The following is a 22,660-nucleotide window of genomic DNA, read 5'->3' as shown; positions in this document are numbered from 1 at the left end:
ATACATACAAAACATACAAGTGATTATCACTCAAACTTTCCACTATAATGTTATCTCATTTCCTGTACATACAGGAAGTGATGTCACCAGTATTATTAATGTACAGTAGATCATGTGATACTGTCATGTTACTGTAGGATATCAGTTGTACTGAGAGACTACAGCAAGATGAGAGAAGGACACTGCCAAGTGATGACTCATTATGGAGGGAACAAGTTTGGTAAACTCGGTGATGTTGCTATAGGGGTTAATAATGAAGTCATCATTATTGATTATACTAACGAGTGTGTAATTGTGCTGGACTGTAACTTTGCCTTACTAGCAGTGATTGGACAAGGAAGTAGTGACAACAGATTGGTCTATCCTGTTGGTATAGCAGTCAGTAAGGATGACATCATAGCTATTAGCGACTTTAGTAGTCATCAAGTGAAGAAGTATTCCCTACAAGGAAAACTCTTATCAATAATTGGTACCAATAGAGGGAACAACAATGGCCAGTTTGATAGACCTAGGGGACTAGTCTTCAGTAGTAATAAAATGTTATATGTTGTAGATAGGTGGAATCACAGGGTCCAGGTATTCCAACAAGATGATAAATTTGCATTTACATTTGGCAGTAAAGGGTCCAACCCTGGACAATTTCAGTATCCTGTTACAATAGCAATTGATACTGACAATAGAGTGTTAGTTAGTGACTATGATGGTAATCATATTAGTCTCTTCAGTCATACTGGCAGTTTTATTAGTAGGATAACATGTGATAAACCATATGCCATTACTGTTAGCCCTGATGGTCACATCATAGCTAGTTATGGTGATAGGAATAAAATTGGTGTATGGAGCCCCACCCATCAAATGATAGAACATTTTGGAAAGAAGGGACCTCAACAAGGAGAATTTGATACTATCAATGGTATAGCCATGAACAGTAGTGGGAGTATTTATGTTGTGGAGTTTCACAACAAGAGACTACAAGTTATCAGTTAAATTGTTATTTTGTGTGTTTGTATAATGTAATCTATTATTACCATGGTTACTAATTGTTTACACAATATGATAATATTCTACGTAATTGTACATATTAGTGTGTGAGGGGTGATGGTGTGGTTGTTTTGTGTTGTTACTATGTAGCCATGACAACCACACAACCACTGTTACCAGGAAGTGACCAGTAAGTGTTGGTAATGAAGAGCTGCCATACAAGTGTCTTTTCTATACAGGTGGAGAAAGTAGATGTGTACAATGAAGATCATCTGAAATGATGTCATTGGGGACTTAGCCAATCAGATTGTACTGTGTGTACAGAATAAAGTAATCAAAATGTGTAACTTGACAATGTGTGAACTTTATAAATCACCAGTGTCCGGATCATGTGATCCACCCAGTGTAGTGACGTCTACATGAGGGATTTGTTGTGGTTGTCAAGTGATTAAATCAGTCTTCACCTTAATAAGGTATGTGTACTACCCTATTTGGATGTGTAATTTAAATGTGTTTAATTCAGGAGGTGTTACAACATGTTCTCCTCAGACTACTCACACCCACACCACACCAGGATATAGGGTCTGGTGATATTGGTTAGGATTTTTTGGATCATCTGTCAATTTATTAGTTCTCCATTACCACATGTAGTAGATGATGTATTCCTTAGACATTCTGATTGGCTTAATGTATTTTAAACACATCAGTGTCCAATACTGACCAATATCACCAGATCCTACTCTCCTGTAGAGGTGGGTGTGGTCACTAATGTACTGATTGGACAAATGTATTTCTGTGTATTTGAGAATTGAATGAATCATTTTCTTTCATGTACATAATTACTATACGGAAACAGCCTTTATGGGATTTATGACGTATGAGTAGTCTATAAACTAGTTAACTGAGGGATAGTACATTACTGATGCTGCATGTGATACAACAAAAAAATTATCTAAGTCTCCTACCAAAATTTTGTACCATATATGGTAGTAATGAGGTTTACTATACAAAAATAGATTTTTCTGTCGTTACCACTTTGTAGCACTGTTAACTTCAAAATTTCTTGGCTTCCAAAGCTGAAATTTCAGTTGACCATTCCTTTAGGTAAAGAAAAATGTAATTTGTAAATCCACTAACATGTGGGATTCTTGTAGATTTGGTCACATAATATTATTAACTCTTGATACTATTCTGAATGAAAATCATACTCTAAGCAGTCTGGTAAATATCAACTACTCTAATAGAACAGTCACTTAGCTGTAGTACTAGTGGAAACCTTTCAAGTGTTGTATAATTATGTACAATATTTACTTAGTCATTATTATACTTGTTAATATACATGGTGGCTACACAATCATTGCCATTATTAATGTCACACAGACAAAAATGATTTGTAACAGTTTACCCTACCATGAACTAATGGGGACCAAGAGTCAAATCACACTAACTTGTTATTACAATCTTTTTTAAAGTATAGTCCATTAAATACACTTCCTGTTGACATGTGACCACAAGTTTGTCTACACTGACCATTTAGACAACCACACTTTATATTGTTGAACTGCCACACATACTAACTATAATAAATTATTTTAGCTGTATTGTAACAATAAAAATACTCCCAGCCCACACTCATCACCTAGTGGCACGTGGATATATTATTCATTGGCTGGGTTAACAGTTTGCTAGGTACAGGACCACATCATCTTGTGGGTAGTCTTGTAGATGTGGACTGGTGACGTACTCCATTTTATTATCAGTTCAAAGGAAATTGAATTGCTACATCTTAATAATGACACAGTTCAATGACTGATCCAATCATCCAATTAGAGCACACCATCATTTTAATGCTACAGCAAGACAAGGATAAGTGCAACAAAAATAATAACAGATTAAATAGTTGTTTAAAATTATTAATAGCTAAGCAACCGGAGGCTTCTTGTTTATATTGTAAATGAAAAAAAAATTATGTAAACAAACATCCATACATGTATAGACACTGAATACACAAACAACAACAAGACACACAGTGGAGTGGACTGCTCCAAAGAAAGCTGGCACACCACATCAGTGTGTTTTTAACTGGGAAACAAAAGGACAATTATTTTTTCATGTGTAAGTAACTTCACGGTCAATTCTCAAAATGGGACCATTTTATAGTGGAATTTTCTACCAAGTAGACAGGCCAGACCACATACAAAACTTACTCGAAGAAATCAGCCATCAACAAAGTTCATTTTCTCTCAATCCTTATAATCACCATTTAATCTGTAGACCACACAAAACTGAATAATCTATTTAGCTAGGCCGGCATACAAAAATTTTACTGAAACTTGCCAAAGTTAAAACTGAATGGCCACTCATTTTCCCACTTGAAGTCTACAGTATACACTGTACATGTACTACTGTACTTACCTCAAGTCAACCTTCACATGTGAATAAGTCACTTCTGGTACTGGTACTAACATGACTGTAAGTGTCTTGTCATCAAAACCTGCCAACTCCACATAGCTGTTCTTGTTGTGTTTCTGTTAGTGAAATATAACAGAATGTACATAAACAAGAGTGTTTAACTTTGTTCATGTAATTGCAAACACCTCTCATTCCTACCAAATTATGATCACATAACTGGATTTTCAAAAAGGAGATCTTTCACACACACCCAATTCCATGAACTTCAGATACCATAACTTAATACATATACCTGAACCATCCATTAAGTGATGTATATGTTGGACATGCTCACTTGCTTTTTGTAAGTTGCAATTCCGGGAGAGCGAAACTAATAAAAACTACTCATTAATCAATACTGAGCAGTTTTAGAAATGTACAAGTGATGCATAATTAATGGTGACAGTATAAAGGTGTCAATTGAGAGTATACATGCAGTTTGGCTCCACTGGATATAGATGGTGCACTTTATGGCTTTTCCCTTAGGTGTAATTTTGATTGGTCATAAATATTGTGTCAAACACTTGAGTGAAAAGATTTTAAAATGTTTTCGGATGATCATGTAGTACAAATGAGTTGATTGTGTAATTCTACCAGGATTCAGCTCACAGTGGAACCTTGGTGAGACACATCTGTAGACAACTAATGTCCTCATGTAAAGGATGGGGGGGGGGAGGGGGTAAAAAGCTTATTCTACCTACCTAATAATGTGGTCTCCATATTCCTGCTAATTCGTGTTGCCACATCATTACACACCTTGGATAGCCACTCAGCAGGGTTGTTTTGAAGATCATTGTGGTGAATCTTCTTGTTTACATATTATTGGGGAAATGTGTATCTGAGTTTTATATTGTTTGTATATAGGTGTGAATATCAGAAGTAACCTCTCCAAGGTTCAAAAGGATAGCCAACATACATAGATTATGACATTGTTGAATTAAAGGTGCTCAGCATCCAAAGTACTGTACTGGAGTGTCATGCATGAGTCAGTTCATCAAACTTCTCACTGATAATTTTATAATTTCCCATGACCATATAAACAAATCCCCAGTCATTTCACCTGTAGAAATAAGTACATGTAATCTACATTATACACATGAGGCATACCATGAGCATGTATATCACCTAGTGTATGTGAGTATATCATAACTGGGAAGAGCAACTGATTCACACCTACAAAATTCAGGTTGGTGGGGACAAGGTTACTATACATGTGTTAATATGAATGGTGTCCATTAAATGATAATATAGAAGAGAAAAGTAGCTAGCCATATAAGGACTACTCATACTCAGTCTTGTGCAACCACAGTGACTGCTAGATACTAACAAATCAGATGAAATTCCATCAATAGTATCTAAACACTGTATGTGCTGCAGAAATTGCACCTATATACTCCATGTAGTGGTGTAGCTAAGGTGGGTACTGGTAGGGTACAGGCCCAACCAATCAGTTCCAGTGCCCTACCAGCACAGGTACTCATCGTACGTAGCTAGCTATAGCTAAACTGTGTGATACGAGGTGCAATATGAAGCCTCCTACAGTTACCTAACTAATAATAATTATTATACACACAAAGCATTCGTACAGCTAGTGTCCTACTAGAGATTAACTGCAAAATGTCACTAAATTGAATCTCAGCATGTAATTTTCAAAAATATTCCTGGGGGGCATGCCCATGCCAGACCCCCATGTTTTGCATGCTGATTACTGCAACTTGTACGCCTACAATGGTGCCCAACCAATCCTTCTGAGCTAGCTACGCCACTGACTCCATGCAGATCATCTTTACTTAATCTGTCAACTGGAACTGTTTCTATTGTGATTGCCTTACCTGCAAATGTTACACCAGTTTACAAGAAGAAGGGTAATATCCCATCATGATTTGCCATAAGATCAATCTGCTTCTATTGGTCATAGTTGTCTGAAATGTGTTCTACTACTGATACTAGTTGGGCCTCACAAGAGTAACACTGCTTAAAGCCACACTGAAATTAATTTAATATTTGATAGTGTTGAACATGTTAGTGGTAAACAATATGCTCCATAACTTTACAGCAAATTGAACTACACTAAAATGTTACAGAATACATTCTCCAATACTCACAGATTACTCAGGGCCGGAGGAAACAATTCTAAAGTGGTCAGGCCAAGGAGTAGGCACTATGAAATGCTGAGCACTTGTTGTGTGAATGCTAGGAGGGTCTGGGGGCATGCTACCCTTCTAAATTGCATGCTCTGAGATTAAATCTGAGACTATTTTCAGCTGTAAATTCCCTAGCATATTATTGACTAACACTTGTGTTAAACTCACTACATGCAGCTACATCATGTGATCACATTAATTTCTTACATTATACAGTTGTAACACATGTAAATACAGTATTGTTACCTGTTGTTATAGCTACAGTATATGCATGCATGAGTCTAATATTTGAAACTGATAGCTAATGTAACTTACAACTAATTTTAATGAGATGAAGCCACAACTCAGTGAATAGCTAGCTAGGCACTAAACTATATGTTTAATCTTACCCTATCATGCCATGCTGCAGTGCTCAAATATTCATCCAATTATGTACACTTCCATGCAAAGCTATTTATAATTTATTTCGTATTTGCAAGCTTCATAAAGTGTTTGACTAATAAATCAGTAAGTACCTGAATGCTCTATTAGGGTGGCTGTCCTATTAGAGTGTTTCGATCATCTCCATGACTGATTGTCACAGGGAAGGATTAACAGTATGATATAAATATTCTACTGGCATTATAACACAATGCTAGCATGATGCTTTAGGTATCTATCATTCCGAATAACATGCCAGCATAACCGACCAATGCCTATCAGCGACTCAGAAATATATTTTAAAAGTTAATGCTGAAAGTGGTCAGGCCATAGGCCGGACCGCTTCCTCCAGCCCTGTTACTTCATTAAGACCAAGGACTAGAAAATGTGAAACAGCATTCTTACCAAGTCCTCACATTAATAAAATGCCTCTAATATTTCATCAAACTTAATTGCTCTTTGCAACCAAAGCATAAATATAGCTTGACCAACATGCAAGTTCTACACGGGATCCATAATAACAATAATCAATTTTTATAAGATCCAGCCTCTACATTGGTTAATGGTTACAATTACAACTATATCATATCATCCTTGTTATATGGCCTACCTTGGAATAGAGTCATAACATATCAAAACTATTCTATACATTTCGTCAAATGCAGCCATTATCGATGGTATAATTTTTTCACTCAATACATAGTTTTACCCTTAATTCTAATCATTAAAATGATGTAATATCTGCTTTTTCTTCTTCTTCCACAATCTTAGGTTGGTCAAACAAGCTGATTTAAAAAACCTTGTCATTCCTTGTCATTCCCTTGTCCAATACATAATACATGCTTTTTGCACTATACCATATAAAGGGAAACCTTGGCGGGATAAACTTTGATCAGTAGCAAGCTAAATTAATTTGCATTTGGTGAAATAAACTTTGGCAAATTCAACCTCAATGTTTAGCTATAAAGATGCTAATCTGAGGTGCTACAAGTACTTGACAGGTTAAATGTTGGTGAATTTGTAGCAAATCGCCAAAGTTTCCCTCTATACAATATACAGAAAACACAAAAGTACAAACCAGCGTTGTAAGTGGGCCGGGTCATCCGGATTATCTGCGTCATTTGGGTCACATTTTGTCCGGGTCAAGTGGGTCTTATCCACTTCACTGACTATCTGGGTCTGACCCGGATGAGATCATATAGAATCATATAGAGAAGTACGCCAAAAAACCTTGTTTTCCCAGCATTTATTTACCCACCTGATGATGCGTAATTTACCAGAACAAGGCTCTTTTTGTCATTTCCACTTGTCTCAGAACAAAATCTAATACACCACAGGATTCGCCTGACATCAAGGAATCTGATAAACTAAACTGTGTTTCTGTATACTAAAGTATGTGGAAGTTATGGCGGTTTGTTTGCAAGGTACTGTAATTTTCACCAAATACGGTCAAAGCCTAAAACAGAATCCAGAAAATTTGACATTAGTTTTAATATGAAAGGATGTGCCATTCCTTTATATACAAATCTATTAACAATCTTACAGGTTTGAAATTTCTCAGAAACTTCCAAAATATTTTACAAGTATTCAACGAGGATTCACCACCAATAAACTGAACAGATGCCCACATGAACATGTAGTTTTCTTCCGTGAGCCATCAGAGAATCCCCCCCCTCCACATGTTGTAGAATAAAATTTATTCAAATAGGTGTCTATTAAATTTGAATGTTCCTCTTGCTCGCAGGGGCTTGTACTAATTACGTTTGCACATTGTATTTCGAGAATTTCACTTATGGTGTCACATGAAATTAAAGCTCAAATGATAGTCATGACAGCTCAAGTGATCATGATAGTTTTGAATAATCAGGCCATACCAATTTGATCATAATTATGTTTCATGGATTGTTTTCCCTCTACTATACTTGTAGATCGAAAAATAAATCAAAATATGTAGCTAAATTATTTAGCTACATATTTACTTGTCTGAAAGTTTTGCAAACCCACCCCTGTAGATCCCCTATGGCTTAAGAAGGAAGAAAAATGAAGGAAAATATTTTAATCATTCATCTCACAATTGACTGGTGTAATTTTCCCTGCAGCCTATATTGTATCCAACCTGGCAGTCAGCTATATTGCAAAGAAAATGCCATTTCTTTCTTCCTGTCAATATCAAGACTCATGGTAGTGAGGCGCGCGGCCAAGAAACGAAGCGCACGCCCAATTAAAAGACGCGGCCACTACTGTGAGTTATTTACGTGTAGGGTCGGTTTCGCAATATTAGCCCTGGATTACGCAACATATCTGTATTGCGTTACGTAATAAAAAAATCTTTAGTCATCGTTTTCTTGCGACCTTGCTAAAATAAAAAATATAGCCGTATATAGACATATTTCACTTTATTTCTCTACCTTGTGTTACACGTATCGTCACGTTATACCAGTCATCTTACCCGTGTTTGTAATCTAGGCCTGACATTATCTAATTCTACGCGTATTTTCTCCATTCAAACCTGTAATCCCTACAATAACTTTTAAAGACACAATGTGGACACAAGCCCTAATGTCTGACAAACAAGTTGTGAAAACGTGCAGATCCGTAGGTTCCCTAGGGAAGGCGTTTTGAGCAGAAATCTTTTAGAGTCCATTTAGTGCCACGCCCCATGCGAGCGTTTATAATCGACAGATGTCTTACAAACAAGGTGTGAAAGCGTGAAGAATGTACAGACACTACAAATCATTAGTCAATACTCCATTTAGTGCCATGCACCACTTATGATACAAGCAAGTTGTGTGGAATGACCACTGAAGACTCATGTAGTCACAAACCACGAACCACATTCCAGACAAAACTTTGTTGTCCTACATTAGTTTACGCACATAATGAAAGCCACTACACTCCACCTTAAACTGATGGTGCTTTGTGGAAGTGTGAACTGCCGTGACAGAACAAATGAGGCAATTCTAAGATTGCTGCAAAATTCATGAAAATTCCTTGCGGTAGAGTAAACATATAACAATGCTATTACAACACATAACAAAAATTTAATAAACATCAGTTTAACACCAAGTGATTATTTCTTCGAAATCTGCATGATGACACAACATTAAGTGAGCCCTGTAAAAGAATAAGCAGGCACTGAATTAAACAATTAAAAAATTATATTTAAGACTATAAGTGAATCTGGTGTACCAGTGGCAGATACAAGGGCGTTGCAATGGTTTCAACTGAAATCCTCTCTGGAAATAGCACGCCCAAAATTTATTGACGAGTCGTCTTATGGGTGTAAAATGAAAAACTTCATACTTTAGCCTTTGAAATCACAATTACGACGTTCTACAGCAGGTTGTGACCTTTTTTTTATTTTTGGTCTTTGACTTATAGCTAGGCTAAAGTTGAGTGGAATCTGAAACCCCCTCTGAAATTTCTAGTGTGTACCAGAGGTAACGTAAATGTGTTTTGGTGCCTAAGTACGTAAACATGAGACCTGTCAAACAACAAGTGACCACCAAACAGAATATACAACATGGTAAATATATTTCTTAGCTATACAACAGGAAATTCAGGATTGCAATTGTCATAGGCGGCGGAAAGGGGGGGGGGGGGGGCTAGGGGGCTAAAGCCCCCCCTCAGAATGATATCACACCGAAATTATCTTTCTTGGAGTGGGGCTGAAAACCGTGATAAAGATCGAGATACTCTAATAGAGCAGTCACTCTAATAAAGTAGTCAGTGTGTAGCGAGCTATGAAAGGATTTTTATGTAGTTTATCAGCTAGAAATGGTAGCTGGTGAGGTGGAAAGCTCTTGTCAGTTGGTTGCGACTTTTTTTTTTTTTTTTTTTTTTGGTCTCACCTTACCAAACTATAGAAATAAGTCTGGGTCAGCCCAGCCCCCCCTCATATCAACTACTTCCTCCGCCGCTGGCAATTGTACCAATTCCAACTTTTAAGCTAAGTGAATACCTGATAATATTGTTTAACCCATTTTACAACCAATACCTGATCTTAAGTAACATTAAGTTACATTAGTGCATAAAAGTACAACTTATAAAGCAATTGCTGTGAGCTTGTGTACATACCTTAAGTCAAAACTGCTAATCAGACACCTGGCCAATTATCACTAGGGCTGGGTTTGTGGTCACCACAAAACACAACTTGCTTGGTAATCTGACAACACAAGAGACCAATCGTATGAAATTCACAATACTAATAAAGGTCCTACCTGGTCCAGAGTTAAGTATCACAACCACATCCACTGTTAGTGGGTGAATCGCTATGACTAGATTGCCTGTAAGAACAGATAGGTGAGCATTAAATGCAATACACTTAAATTTATCACTTTTTACACAAAATAAACATTTGAGGATTTCATTCATTTAAACAGTTGACATTGTTACACAGAGACCTGAATAGACAGACATATCAAGAAGTTTGCAGACATTTGCTACATGGCAAAGACGCCAGCTGGACAGCATGTCCAATACATTTCAATATAAAAATTAAATTAATTATCGTGTACCACCTACCTCAAGTCTGTTTAGTAATTTTCTGAATTTGATACATGTAGAGCAACTCTTTGCGAGTACAATGATGCCGCCAATTCACGGAAATTTTGGCTTGTCAAAATGACCTAAACTGACCAGGTGTAGCGAATTCCCCCATACATTTTGTATTGAGTGTTTTGGGGTCATGCAATAAACGGCGTGATAACCCATGACATGTGATAGATACCTCAGATTCCGAACCAGATTTGGAAATAGCAGTGAATAGTGATTAAGATGAGCTATAGCAGAAGGAAATCAGGAAATTTAAGCTTGTCATTTTAAGGTTGAAAATCACTTACTTTTTCTATGGCAAATTGAATGCCAGATATTTGGAAAGGAACGTTCTGATCTATTTTGATGTCTTGACAGCCATTATTAACCTTCACTACATTATTGTTACAATTGAACAAAAGCACTGTGAATTAGTTCTGCAGGTTAGTTTGTGAAAATGACAGTGTTCTATGATTAAACAAAATAATGTCCATCCCATGCAGCAAACTTCTTCATGTTTACTGTACATAAATTCAGTAATTTAGACCAGAACATGTGAATGGGTATACCTTTTCATACAAACATCGATATCTGACACAGATTCACTTACTGACTTTTCATCTGCAGCCAAAGTTCCAAGAATTCTGATGATGATGTAAGTGGCAAATGATACAAGGGGGTGTCACTCCAATAGGCACTGTACTACAATCTGCGACCGCGGTCAAAACTAAAGGTCAATGAACAAGGCTGATTTTTCACGAAGAACAACGGTCAAACTGTTTTCTCAACACGGTCAAAGCTTCGCGAGTAAGTAGTACACGAAAATATCGCGAAAATAAACGGAACCAGGTCAGTGATCAAGAGACATTTTTGATGAAAGTCAACGGTCAAAATCGAAAATCGATCTTGACCGGCTTTGACCCCGGTCGCAGATCGTAGTACAGTGCCTATTGGAGTGACACCCCCTTGTGATAAGATAGCCATGGTTTTTTGGTAATTGGTCCCGTACACCTTGTCACTACAATCTCGCCATGAGATTAATACGAGCTAGTGGAGCTACTAGGAGTTTTCGCCTGGCGGGACTCTAAAATACTGCAAATGGGGTTAATCGGTGTGTGTCGATGTTGATCTAATCCTCGATCTAATCAGTTTCGTTAACCTCCACTCCAGACTCTTATTCTTTCACGGGTTCTTTCATACTTCAACAACGGTGTACGGTCTCTGCATTAAAGTACACCTCACTATGAAATGAAATCCAGTTACAACAAGACTTAATGTTGATTACTCAGTCTCGTTACTCTCACTCTCCTTTTTGGACTGCCATTTTACACAACATTTGTTCAATTTTAATCAAAACCGCGTATCACGTGTGTCCACTTCGGATGTTGCAGGGACATTCCAACGGACTTCCCCTAAATAAATCACGTGATAATTGTCAGTCTTGTGTGGTACTTGTCCTTAGTCATGGCTCAGCATTGCGGTACGTGTGTACTATAGCCTAGCTATAGGATTTCTTGTGTGATGATGCATATGGTCGCATGGAACGCATGATGGTAGGGCAAATACCCACCCTAGCTATGCCTATGGCATTAACTAGCTTTTTCTATAGCTACTATTATGTTGCTGATACATCAGGGGCACCAGAGTAAGGTGAAAGTGGTAGCTAAGGCTAAGTCAACTGGTCTATATAGTCTGGCCCTCTGGGACATATTCCCTCAGAAAATTTTAGCTAAGTATACTGCAACTTTTAGCTAGTCCTTCAGTGACCAAATTCGCTTCATCAAGTTTGAAAGTTTGTTTAATTCCAGTCAAAAAGGCTTAGATCTCAATGCACTGGTAGTATCTTCTGATGCCCTATTTCATATTAAAATGAACTCTTGTTATATGCTTGCATGGACTCTTGATAATAATGACTATAATTTATGTATTTATTTATTATTATTAAATGCTATCCCACTAGAGTTTAGCTTTCAGGTTGCATATACAAGATATTCTTTCATCTGCCGGTATAAATTGCTATTCCATGTACTATGAGGCCTGGGAAATCTAAGGCTCTAGCTCCACACTAAGAATCAAATTATAAAATGTTCAACACAATGATAAGATAATTGTCTGAGCAGAGTTCATGGTTATCGTATCAGCAAAGAGTTTTGAATATGTTTTATTTAAGTGCATTGTGACTGTTCCTCCTATAATTCTTGTTCAATTATCTGATATCTTGTTGGTTTCCCTCCATCCTCTTTACTGATCCCTCTTTATTGATTTTATATGACTAGAAAATCAGTACACCTTGTCAATCCAGTTACAACAGTTGATCTATAAATATGATGATGATGCAGTTATTGAGATGAGGAGATGCATAGTGTTTCCCTACAGTGCCACAACACAAAAACACTTGAAATATAATCTGAGACTTACATGTATATAGCTGCAGTGAACTAAGTAAGATCACTATAGCTGCTGGTAAGCATTGCGTCGTATTACCATCAATCAATGCCTGTGCAATAAATTGTCTGTATTATGAATTCAGTCAAAATTATGCATAGCTAGCTGTGTAGTAATTTATTACGCACCCAGTTAACACTTAGCTAAGTTTGAGCATAAGATGCCTGAAGTATTCCACAGATATATTTTGTAAATAATATTATAAAAAAGATAAATATACTCTAATAGAACAGTCAATAGCTAGCTGCGTAGTAATTGTGAACTAATTAGGCACTTGCTAATTATGTGCATAATCTAAAGCATTTACCACAGATGTGAGATGTTGTAAATAGTAAATGAACGCCACAGTAAACATAAATCTATAGAACAGTCTGTCTATTCTACACTGTAAATTCATACTTCCAAATTTACAGTGTGAACAGTCTGTAATGTGCATGCCTTTGTCAAACAAAATGACAGGTGCACATGTTTGACTCTCCAAGACAATAATATTATTGCTAATTTCCCAATATCAGTCAGCTAAATGTTACCATTAAATTTTTAACAATTTTGTTGTTCCCCCAGTGGGACTATCACTATATAACAAAAATGAGTGATATCCACCTCAAAAACACCTTCGCTGTAAAAAGGCGCGTCCAAGAACCTACAAGTACCTGTAATCCAATGTAATTAAAAACAGCTCAGTTGTAGGGAAAGACTTCATAAAAGTTAAAATAACTGGTAACTTAAAGAGCTGATATCTGGAGCAGCCAAGAATCAATCTTACTCATACTAAATTTTTTTACTCCATGAAAGAACACCTTGCATTGGCTGTAAAAAAGTGCACCCAAGAAAGTAACTGGCAATTGAAGTAGCTGATATCTGAAGCGGCCAAGAATGAATGCTGATATACAACTAATTGGAATTAACAAAAAGTTTAACATCGAACCTTTATCTTTCAGCTGTGTTCTACATTCACTCTTGCTGTATCATAAATTGATTTCTTGTAACTCTAATTGGCTGGTAATTCGGCCGCCTTTTTTTTGCTCTATACACTGAATATTAAAAAAGGCAGCCAAATTACCAGCCAATTAGAGTTAAAAGAAATCAATTTATGATGCAGCAAGAGTGAATGTAGAACACAGCTGAAAGATAAAGGTTCGATAATAAACTTTTTGTTAATTCCAATTAGTTGTATATCAGCATTCATTCTTGGCCGCTTCAGATATCAGCTATTTCAATTGCCAGTTACTTTCTTGGGTGCACTTTTTTTACAGCCAATTATGCAATGCAAGGTGTTCTTTCATGGAGTAAAAAAATTTAGTATGAGTAAGATTGATTCTTGGCTGCTCCAGATATCAGCTCTTTAAGTTACCAGTTATTTTTACTTTTATGAAGTCTTTCCCTACAACTGAGCTGTTTTTAATTACATTGGATTACAGGTACTTCTAGTTTCTTGGACGCGCCTTTTTTACAGCGAAGGTGTTTTTGAGGTGGATATTATGTACAGTGTGGCATGCATGCTGGCTTTGTTGGCTACATACACAGTGTAACACACTATTGTGTTCTATTTGTGGAATGTTTATACAATACATGACCAAAAAGTTTACTATTACTGCAATGCAATGTCATTAAAATTGTTTGATGATGTTAATTCCAATATTTTGTGTATGATCCAGACATGTGGGCACAGTCTACACCTCATCACATAACAAGTCATGTGCAACACTGACTGTGTTTACAAAGCCACTTAGTAGTTTATTATAGGCTGAATATTGCAATAGTACATATACTTCGTGGAAGAAAAAAGTAGGCATATTTGTGCAACGTGTCTAGTTTTTGTAGATCCCGATTACATACAATATTACATGTTTGAATAGGTGCACAATCAATATAACTTTTTAACGTGATTTTATTAAGATAACCCAGTTTCCACGCACACACTGCACACGATCACACACAAATTGTATTGTTGGCTTAGTAGACTATCATACATCACTCTATCAGAACTGGTAATTCTGGTTTCTGTGGTGGTCATTGTGACAACAAGTAGAGCCAGCCATGGTATTGTTGGAATGGTGTTTATAATATGGTGGGTTAAGCCACAAATTGCAGGATGATGTCATTCATTTTAGATGGAGCCTTTTGAGCACAAGAAGGGTCCATGGGGACCCCAAAATTGACCTCTGGTCTTAACTTGTCTTCTGATGCCATTTTGTGTTTCTATACAAAAACTCACCAATCTCACCACCCAGCTTAAAATAGTTAACAAAATAGGACATACAATTATACTACACATATAGTTGTACTTTCTAGAAAGTCACATCATATCTGCTAACGATGCTTTCTGTGCTTTGTCAAATTCATTGGCATGTTTATTTATCTTTTATATTTCACTCACAGAAACACAACAAGAGCAACTATGTGGAGTTGGCACGTTTTGATGACCAGAGACTCACAGTCATGCCTGTACCAGTACCAGAAGTGACTTATTCAGATGTGAAGGACCTGAAGGTTATTTATTACACTTTACATACTGTTACAGCTCTACAGACTAGAAAGTCACAATACAGTGAAACCTCAATTATCCAAACGCCAAATTGACTGCTCAATCAGAGTAGTTTGATATGTTTTATTGGAGTAGTTGAGCAAAGCTAAATATATGGATGTTCGATTTTACATACTATTTGATTATATGAACACCCTTTCCCCTCAATGGATAATCGAGGTTCCACTGTACTTAAAATCACTGGATCTGCTAAAGCCTGATGCATTCGTGAATTCCTATTTATTAAATACTTATAATTTACTTAGCCAAGCATATGTTCTGGCTATAAGGTTTGGCAATAACTTTCAAGTTAAAGCATTACAAAGTAGCACCAACAGAAAATCCAATTTGTACAGCAAGGTATAGGTACAGCTGCTTACTGTAACTTATAAACAGAATGACATACAGAGTTGAAATGTGTACCATTATGTTGCCATGAGTAGGGGAATCAATTACTGGGTATGTTTTTCATTGTATTACCTTTCTTAACTGCGTATTCCCTTTACGAAGTGAAGAAAGGTCGATCGCATACTATTGTTTCGACGTGACGTAAACAAACACCAGTAATTGGTGTATCTTTTAGTCTATTGCAATGAAACAGTGATTTTTGAAATCCTCTAGAGTAGGTGAATAAGATGATATCCAGGATTTTATTGATAGGCACTTTCTTCACTAAGGACAAAGCATACAAACAAATTACAGATTTTATACCAGTATTTCACCAATCGTATTCAATGCTTTATACTGTGAACTTAGGCTTGCATGATTGTGTCAGGTTTTTGCAGACCCAGTCACATATCTCTAACAATGTTTTGTGTACTTTGTCAAATTCAGTCACATAATGTTTCCTTACTTATCTACTTTATATTTCTTCACTCACAGAAGCACAACCAGATCAACTACGTGGAATTGGCAGGTTTTGATGACCAGAGACTCACAGTCATGCCTGTACCAGTACCAGAAGTGACTTATTCAGATGTGAAGGTTGACTTGAGGTAGGTACGCTGTAGGGTTCTAAATAAGGGTGGGAATGTGAGTAGCCATTGTTAGAACATTGGCTAGTCACTCACTGAATGCTAGTATAGTAAATGTACATGACTACCTTATATCAGTGTCATGTGTCAGAAGATATCATGGAGCCCCATGTGTATTGTGGACATGTTGGGACCACTCACATATAGTACACAATGATTATTCAGTGTTCAAAATCAAAAATGACTGTTCAGTTAGATAATGCTATAGATTAACCAAAATTTTGCTCCTCATGTCCCTAGCAATGCATATTAATGTAAGCCATGAAATGCAAAATAATTGGTGAATTATGAAATTTAATACATTACCACATAGGCGGATCTAGGAGACAATGTCAGGGGGGGCCAAGGGGGAGCAAGAAGTTTTAGTGCACAACAGTGTTTATTCCACTATGAGAATAAGAATGGAATTCTAGTACACAAGTTATATTCATTTGCATAACTTTATTCAGCATATAGCTGGATGAATGATGGACATACAGTTTTAGACTGTAGTTGGAGAAAATTAGACCTCCTAGGATTGAATTTGAGAGAATTTTTTATAACACTTAGCTAACAAAGTGTATGCTTTGTAATGCATAGAAAGATTGGTTAGCCTATCTGAGATAAACCTGTTTGATGGTAAAGTGTATACTAAATCAAAATAAGGAGTAGCTAGTTTTGTTATGATTTGTAAAAATTGTAAATCGATGAATTGGAATTGCGACTGTTCTATTAGAGTAGTGACTGCTCTATTAGAGTATCTCGATCTTGAAACAAAATTCAAAAATTTATTGCCTCACTTTCTTTACAGTGTACAGGTGTACAGTTTGGCTATACTGTACATTTTAAACTGTTGTTTTCTATTTGCCCATTGGCTTTCTATACTTCTGAATACAGTGTAAATGCATGATTCTAGTTTCTGGTATCAATATAGTATTATAGGTCCAAGGGGGGGCAAGAGAAGGGCCAGGGGGGGCACAGCACCCCTTGGCCCCCCCTCAGATCCGCCTATGCATTACCAGTAATTTGCATCATAGATAGTAGACACCCCTACCTGGATTGGAAGCACACGTATAGTGCCTATATGAAACTACGTGACTGACTATCCACGGTTAGTGCCTGATAGGCCTGCGCCTATTATGTCGGCATAATCTTGAGAATAATACAGTCAATTGCAGAATTCTTGAAAAAAGTATGCCGTACCGTGAGTGCTTCCGTAAGGCTCCCTGTGAGTAAATTTTATTGTCCTTGCTACGGATTCAACAGCAACTGAACCACACTAATCTTTTTCCTCAATCCGGGTGATCCGGCGTCACTACAAATAGTTTTCCAGCCCACGGAATGTTTACGGCACGGGAAGAGGAATTTCAACAATTCTGCAATCGACTGTAGATCACCAATTCCGTGAGAATAATTCCGGAATTATAGGATGGTTACAGGCATAATTTTAGAATAATCGGACGACCATAGAAATAATCGATGGAATTAGGGGGCGTGTCTCTTCTTGATTACCTAGAAGAAAGTGTTAAGCTACTACAAATGATATAAAGCTGACAGGAGCACTGGCTGAAAGGAGCTGAAATACCTCTAAAAGATCGATATACTCTAATAGAACGCTCAAATACTCTAATAGAGCAGTCAGATTGTTTCATGTTAGCAATCTGCAGCCAGCATCAGGGATTTAACTGCATGATTATCTGCAATTGTGAAACTTGTACATCTTATTCCAGTGTATCTTCTTTAAGTCTTTGAGCGTTATTATTTACCTAACTTAGTCTTAGTAGCTATACATGTAGTAGTCATAGGCGGCGGAAAGGGGGGGGGGGCTAGGGGGCTAAAGCCCCCTTGGTCTGCTGAGGGGGGCTTAGCCCCCCCCTCAAAATGATATCACACCGAAATTATCTTTCTTGGAGTGGGGCTGAAAATCATGATAAAGATCGAGATACTCTAACAGAGCAGTCACTCTAATAAAGTAGTCAGTGTGTAGCGAGCTATGTAAGGATTTTTATGTAGTTTATCAGCTAGAAATGGTAGCTGGTGAGGTGGAAAGCTCTTGTCAGTTGGTTGCGACCTTTTTTTTTTTTTTTTGGTCTCACCTTACCAAACTATAGAAATAAGTCTGGGTCAGCCACAGCCCCCCCTCATATCAACTACTTCCTCCGCCGCTGGTAGTAGTTACAGCATATTATTATAATACACTAATAATTAAATACACTTGAATTATTACTGTAGATAGCTATTCTAAGTATGCTGTAACTATTATGGATAGAAAAAATTGTGATGTGTACGGTGGAATGCTTCATATAGCTATGGCAATAATTCGGACAAAACTACTTATAGCAGCATCTTGAAAACTAAACAACTAGCCACAGATATAAATTATACTGAATGAAAATAATTATGCAATAATAGGCTGGATACAAGAATAACAAAAAGAATAATAGGAGAATTTTTTGGGAAAGAATAATAGGTAAAATTTTGAGAGCATAATAGGCTAAGGCCTAGTGCCTGAAGTTTTGAAACACTCTTTTTCATTTGAAGATTCTGTTTTACTGTCTGGATACAGCTCAGTTACTTTAGCTAGTAAGTTTAGTAGATTGTTTCTTGGGTGGGGATTGGCCTACTACTGGTATAGGCACTTTCCATATAAAAAGTATTTGAACATGTTTGTGAAAATGGTGGGGTGAACAAGTCTAGTTTAAGGCTGATGTTTACAAGTTCACAAATCCCACCTCTCATATTAACCTTTCATGTTTGTCAAACTTCTAGCTAATACACATCAGTACACCCACTATGAGCAGGCCAAACCTTATATTCCATTGTGGTATGTTTACTACTCACCAGTAAGCAAAACACATTCTTATAAACTATAATCCCAGTACTGTGTACGGTATAAGGGATGTAAAGCGCAGATCGATTAGGTGGCGCTTAGAAGTTTCCAGTCCAGTATGGGGTGTCTATTATCAATGTTTGTATAATTATTATATTATTACAACAATAATTAATATACTGCTATACTTTTCAAATGTGCAGAACAGCAACTGTTGGTACATACTGTAATGCAAGAACCTGGTATTGTGTTTGTGGTACTATAGCAGGGAGATTTGAAATGTTGTGTGTCATAGTATGGACTTCACCTGTGTGGTTCTATAGCTTTAGAAAATAAAATTTAGAAAGAGTTAGTTAATTAATTCAAGGGATAGTATTAACTGGGCACCTGGTTTATTATAGGTAGCACAGCATCAAAGGTGTCCTGATCATGTGATCCACCCAGTATAGTGACATCTACTGAAGTAAAAGATTTGTTGTGGTTGCCAAGTGATCACACCAGGGACTTCCCCTGATAAGGTATGTGTATTACCTAATATGGATCTGTCATTTAAACATTTTTTTAATTTAGGAGGCATTACAACATGGTCTCCACAGACTACTCACACCCACACCACACCTCCACACTAGGGTATTGGGTCTGATAATATTGCTGGCAATATCACGTGAAAAATAGCCAATCAGATACTGTATTTCATAAGAATTTGAAAAGGTCTGGTTGTTTATAGTTGGTTTTCATGTGAGTCCCATTCAGAATTTTTGTACGACAGACAACCGACATGCAAATCACTGTAACTCTCCATTATCACATCTAGTAGATGATGTAATTCTAAGACATTTTGATTGGCTTAATTTATTTTAAACACATCAGTGTCCAATACTGACCAATATCACCAGATCCTACTCTCCTGTAGAGGTGGGTGTGGTCACTAATGTACTGATTGGACAAATGTGTTCCTACGTGATATCATAAGAAATAAAATTGATTTTTAACAATATCATACAGTAGGGAAACCTTTATTCCATTATGAGTATTTCTTATGAGAAGTGTTAAAATCTTAGAACTACAGCTGTTAAAGTAAGGGACCTAATAACACATAACTTATGTTGATGCCTGAGGAATGGCACAATAATCACCAAGGGTGATTGTGGCTTGTGCAGCTCTGGTCACTGCATGGCTTCCTGATTAAATCAGTGCTAAAATAACTTGCTGGTGGGCTTCCTAGATGAATACCATCATCTTTATGATCCAGTGATGCTTTCTTTACACTCTTGTGATGATTTCTGATGGCTGTTGTGACTGGAATCCAGCAAAGCATGTCACACACATGACAAAAAAATTGTCACAGGTACCTAACCAGTGTAGATACCTATCCACAGGTATCGTTTGGATTTTAATCACCTCATTAACGACTAAACTTCAAAGCATACTATGCGTACCATAGTCTAAATGGAAATGGTCTACTCTGCATGCATAAGCAAATCCTCACATAGTGGCCACCATTTTACAAAGACTTTGGTCCCAAAGCTAGTTAAGGCATAGCTACTTAATGACATCGTTGATTAGACCATTCAATTATGGTGGTCACCTCTTCACAATTAAGTCCCAAACATCACATAGCTCGGCTTGAAAACAGCTAGCTATAGGACATCTGCTTGATAAGAATTTTTATCTTTCATACAGCTTAGGTGACTATATAGGGATCTGCAATACATATCGATACAGCAAATAAGTATCACGATACTGTACTTAGAAAATATCGATATATTGAAGTTTTGTAGCAGAACAGTCAGTGATTGCTCTATTACTGTAACAGTGATCTAGATACTCAATTAGAAAGCCTCTCTATTTACCTGTGCTATAAAATGCAATGTTACGAGAAGCCATACAGATATGTGTGTATAAGTGCTGCTACTATGGCTAAAATATTCTTACTTGGGTCTTCTAAAAACAGTAGCTGTTACATTTTAACTATAAAGAACTGCACCACCAAGCAGTAAACAACCTGCCATAGCCATCTTGACAACTCATCAAAATGCAGAGTAATTCGGACAAGCCTTTGTGAGAACATGCATTAAAATGTTTACAGTGGCTAAATGTCTGGTAGAGGCAGGTATCTGGGTAGAGATGTACTTTTTAACAGCAACTCTGTTTTTCAAATATCAGAACACACTAGCTATATGTCACATCAGTATAATACTGTAGTTTCACTGAATAAAGAATACACAGTGAATGTACGTAGAATCAGTGTCGGCTCTTTAAGGTACAGATAAATTGGATATTATTACAATTATTAGCTAATATGCCAGTTATAACTAGCCATGACCACTTCATTATAGTATCATGATACAGTATCATATCGAACAGTTTATTGATGGTGATATGTGATACACAAAATTCACTGTATCACAGAACACTATAGGTGACTAGGGTGATTATTGCATGATGTCACAAAGTGTGTAGGACCTACATAATTATACTTGATTCTTTACTACAGGTGTTCTTTAAGAGGTGATCATAAAGTGAGGTTTATCTGTAGCATGGAAGAAGCCTTGACCATTTCCGTTCTCCCTTTTCATTTCTGGTTTCCAATAGCCTTGGTCACTGCACTGAGGTGGTCTTCAGTAAAAGGTCAGCATCAAGTGAAGTTTAATGAGGAGTTTTCTTGTTTACTGTAAAGGAAGAAAACCACAAAATAAACAAACATCCATAACACTTGTATACATCAACAATATCAAAACACAAGGTAGTGTGTTGTGTGGATAATAAAGCTGACATGTTACACTAATGTGTTATCAATAGACACACCAATATCAATTATGTGCACCTCCATGGTTCCTTCCATGGAACCACTTCATGCTATTGAAATACTCTAATAGAACACACATCTGCATTTTAATTGGAACATCGTTTAAAGCAATGGATAATTGAGTTTCTACTGTATGTCACAAATAACTACTCAACTTGTTTCACTAGTGAATCTTACCACTAAGGGCTTTTGCATCAATAGACAATAGTATTCACAAAAGTATTGGGGAGTTTTGGTTTCTCACACAGCCCAATTATAAAATAGAACAAGCTTACAGTTAAGTATACAATATCTAGATGCGCATAATAAAATAAACGAAACTACTCCACATTTAATACTTGTAATACTCACCTTTGTCATGTCAACTACTGCACAAGTGTCTGGTATTGTCAGCTAATAAAGAGACACATAAAATAATTATTTACAACCAAACGAACATACACATGTAAATATCATACACTACTACCCATCATAAAGTGTATAAAAGGGATCATGGAGGTTTGAACT

At 36.8% G+C, this 22,660-nt stretch overlaps 1 protein-coding gene and 2 long non-coding RNA genes across 5 annotated transcripts in view; 1 reads left to right on the top strand and 2 right to left on the bottom strand.

Annotated features, from left to right (window-relative positions):
- Positions 1–6,233, bottom strand: part of LOC136267200 (uncharacterized) — a 95,330-nt gene extending 89,097 nt beyond the window's left edge. Inside the window, exon 1 of the long non-coding RNA XR_010706579.1 lies at positions 3,397–6,233. This is a non-coding gene — a long non-coding RNA (uncharacterized lncRNA). The remainder of the gene's footprint in view (positions 1–3,396) is intronic.
- Positions 1–22,660, top strand: part of LOC136267138 (E3 ubiquitin-protein ligase TRIM71-like) — a 50,871-nt gene that overhangs the window by 1,006 nt on the left and 27,205 nt on the right. Inside the window, exons 2-4 of one of the 3 annotated variants that reach the window (XM_066062215.1) lie at positions 138–1,171; positions 1,221–1,311; positions 1,361–1,818. The exons of 1 other annotated variant lie outside the window; for it this stretch is intronic. In XM_066062215.1, the coding sequence (XP_065918287.1) occupies positions 138–987 (850 nt within the window). In that variant the 3' untranslated portion in view covers positions 988–1,171; positions 1,221–1,311; positions 1,361–1,818. One more of the 3 variants, XM_066062224.1, reaches the window with a different exon arrangement.
- Positions 8,689–11,916, bottom strand: LOC136267195 (uncharacterized). The gene is made up of 4 exons (XR_010706570.1): positions 11,140–11,916; positions 10,217–10,282; positions 10,074–10,161; positions 8,689–9,110 (listed from the first exon to the last, which is right to left on the bottom strand). It is a non-coding gene; the product is annotated as an uncharacterized lncRNA (long non-coding RNA).

The sequence above is a fragment of the Dysidea avara genome, chromosome 1 (genome assembly GCF_963678975.1).
Source record: "Dysidea avara chromosome 1, odDysAvar1.4, whole genome shotgun sequence".
NCBI lineage: Eukaryota > Metazoa > Porifera > Demospongiae > Dictyoceratida > Dysideidae > Dysidea > Dysidea avara.
Note: the sequence above shows the minus strand (reverse complement) of the source record. Positions and strands in the feature narration are given on the sequence as shown.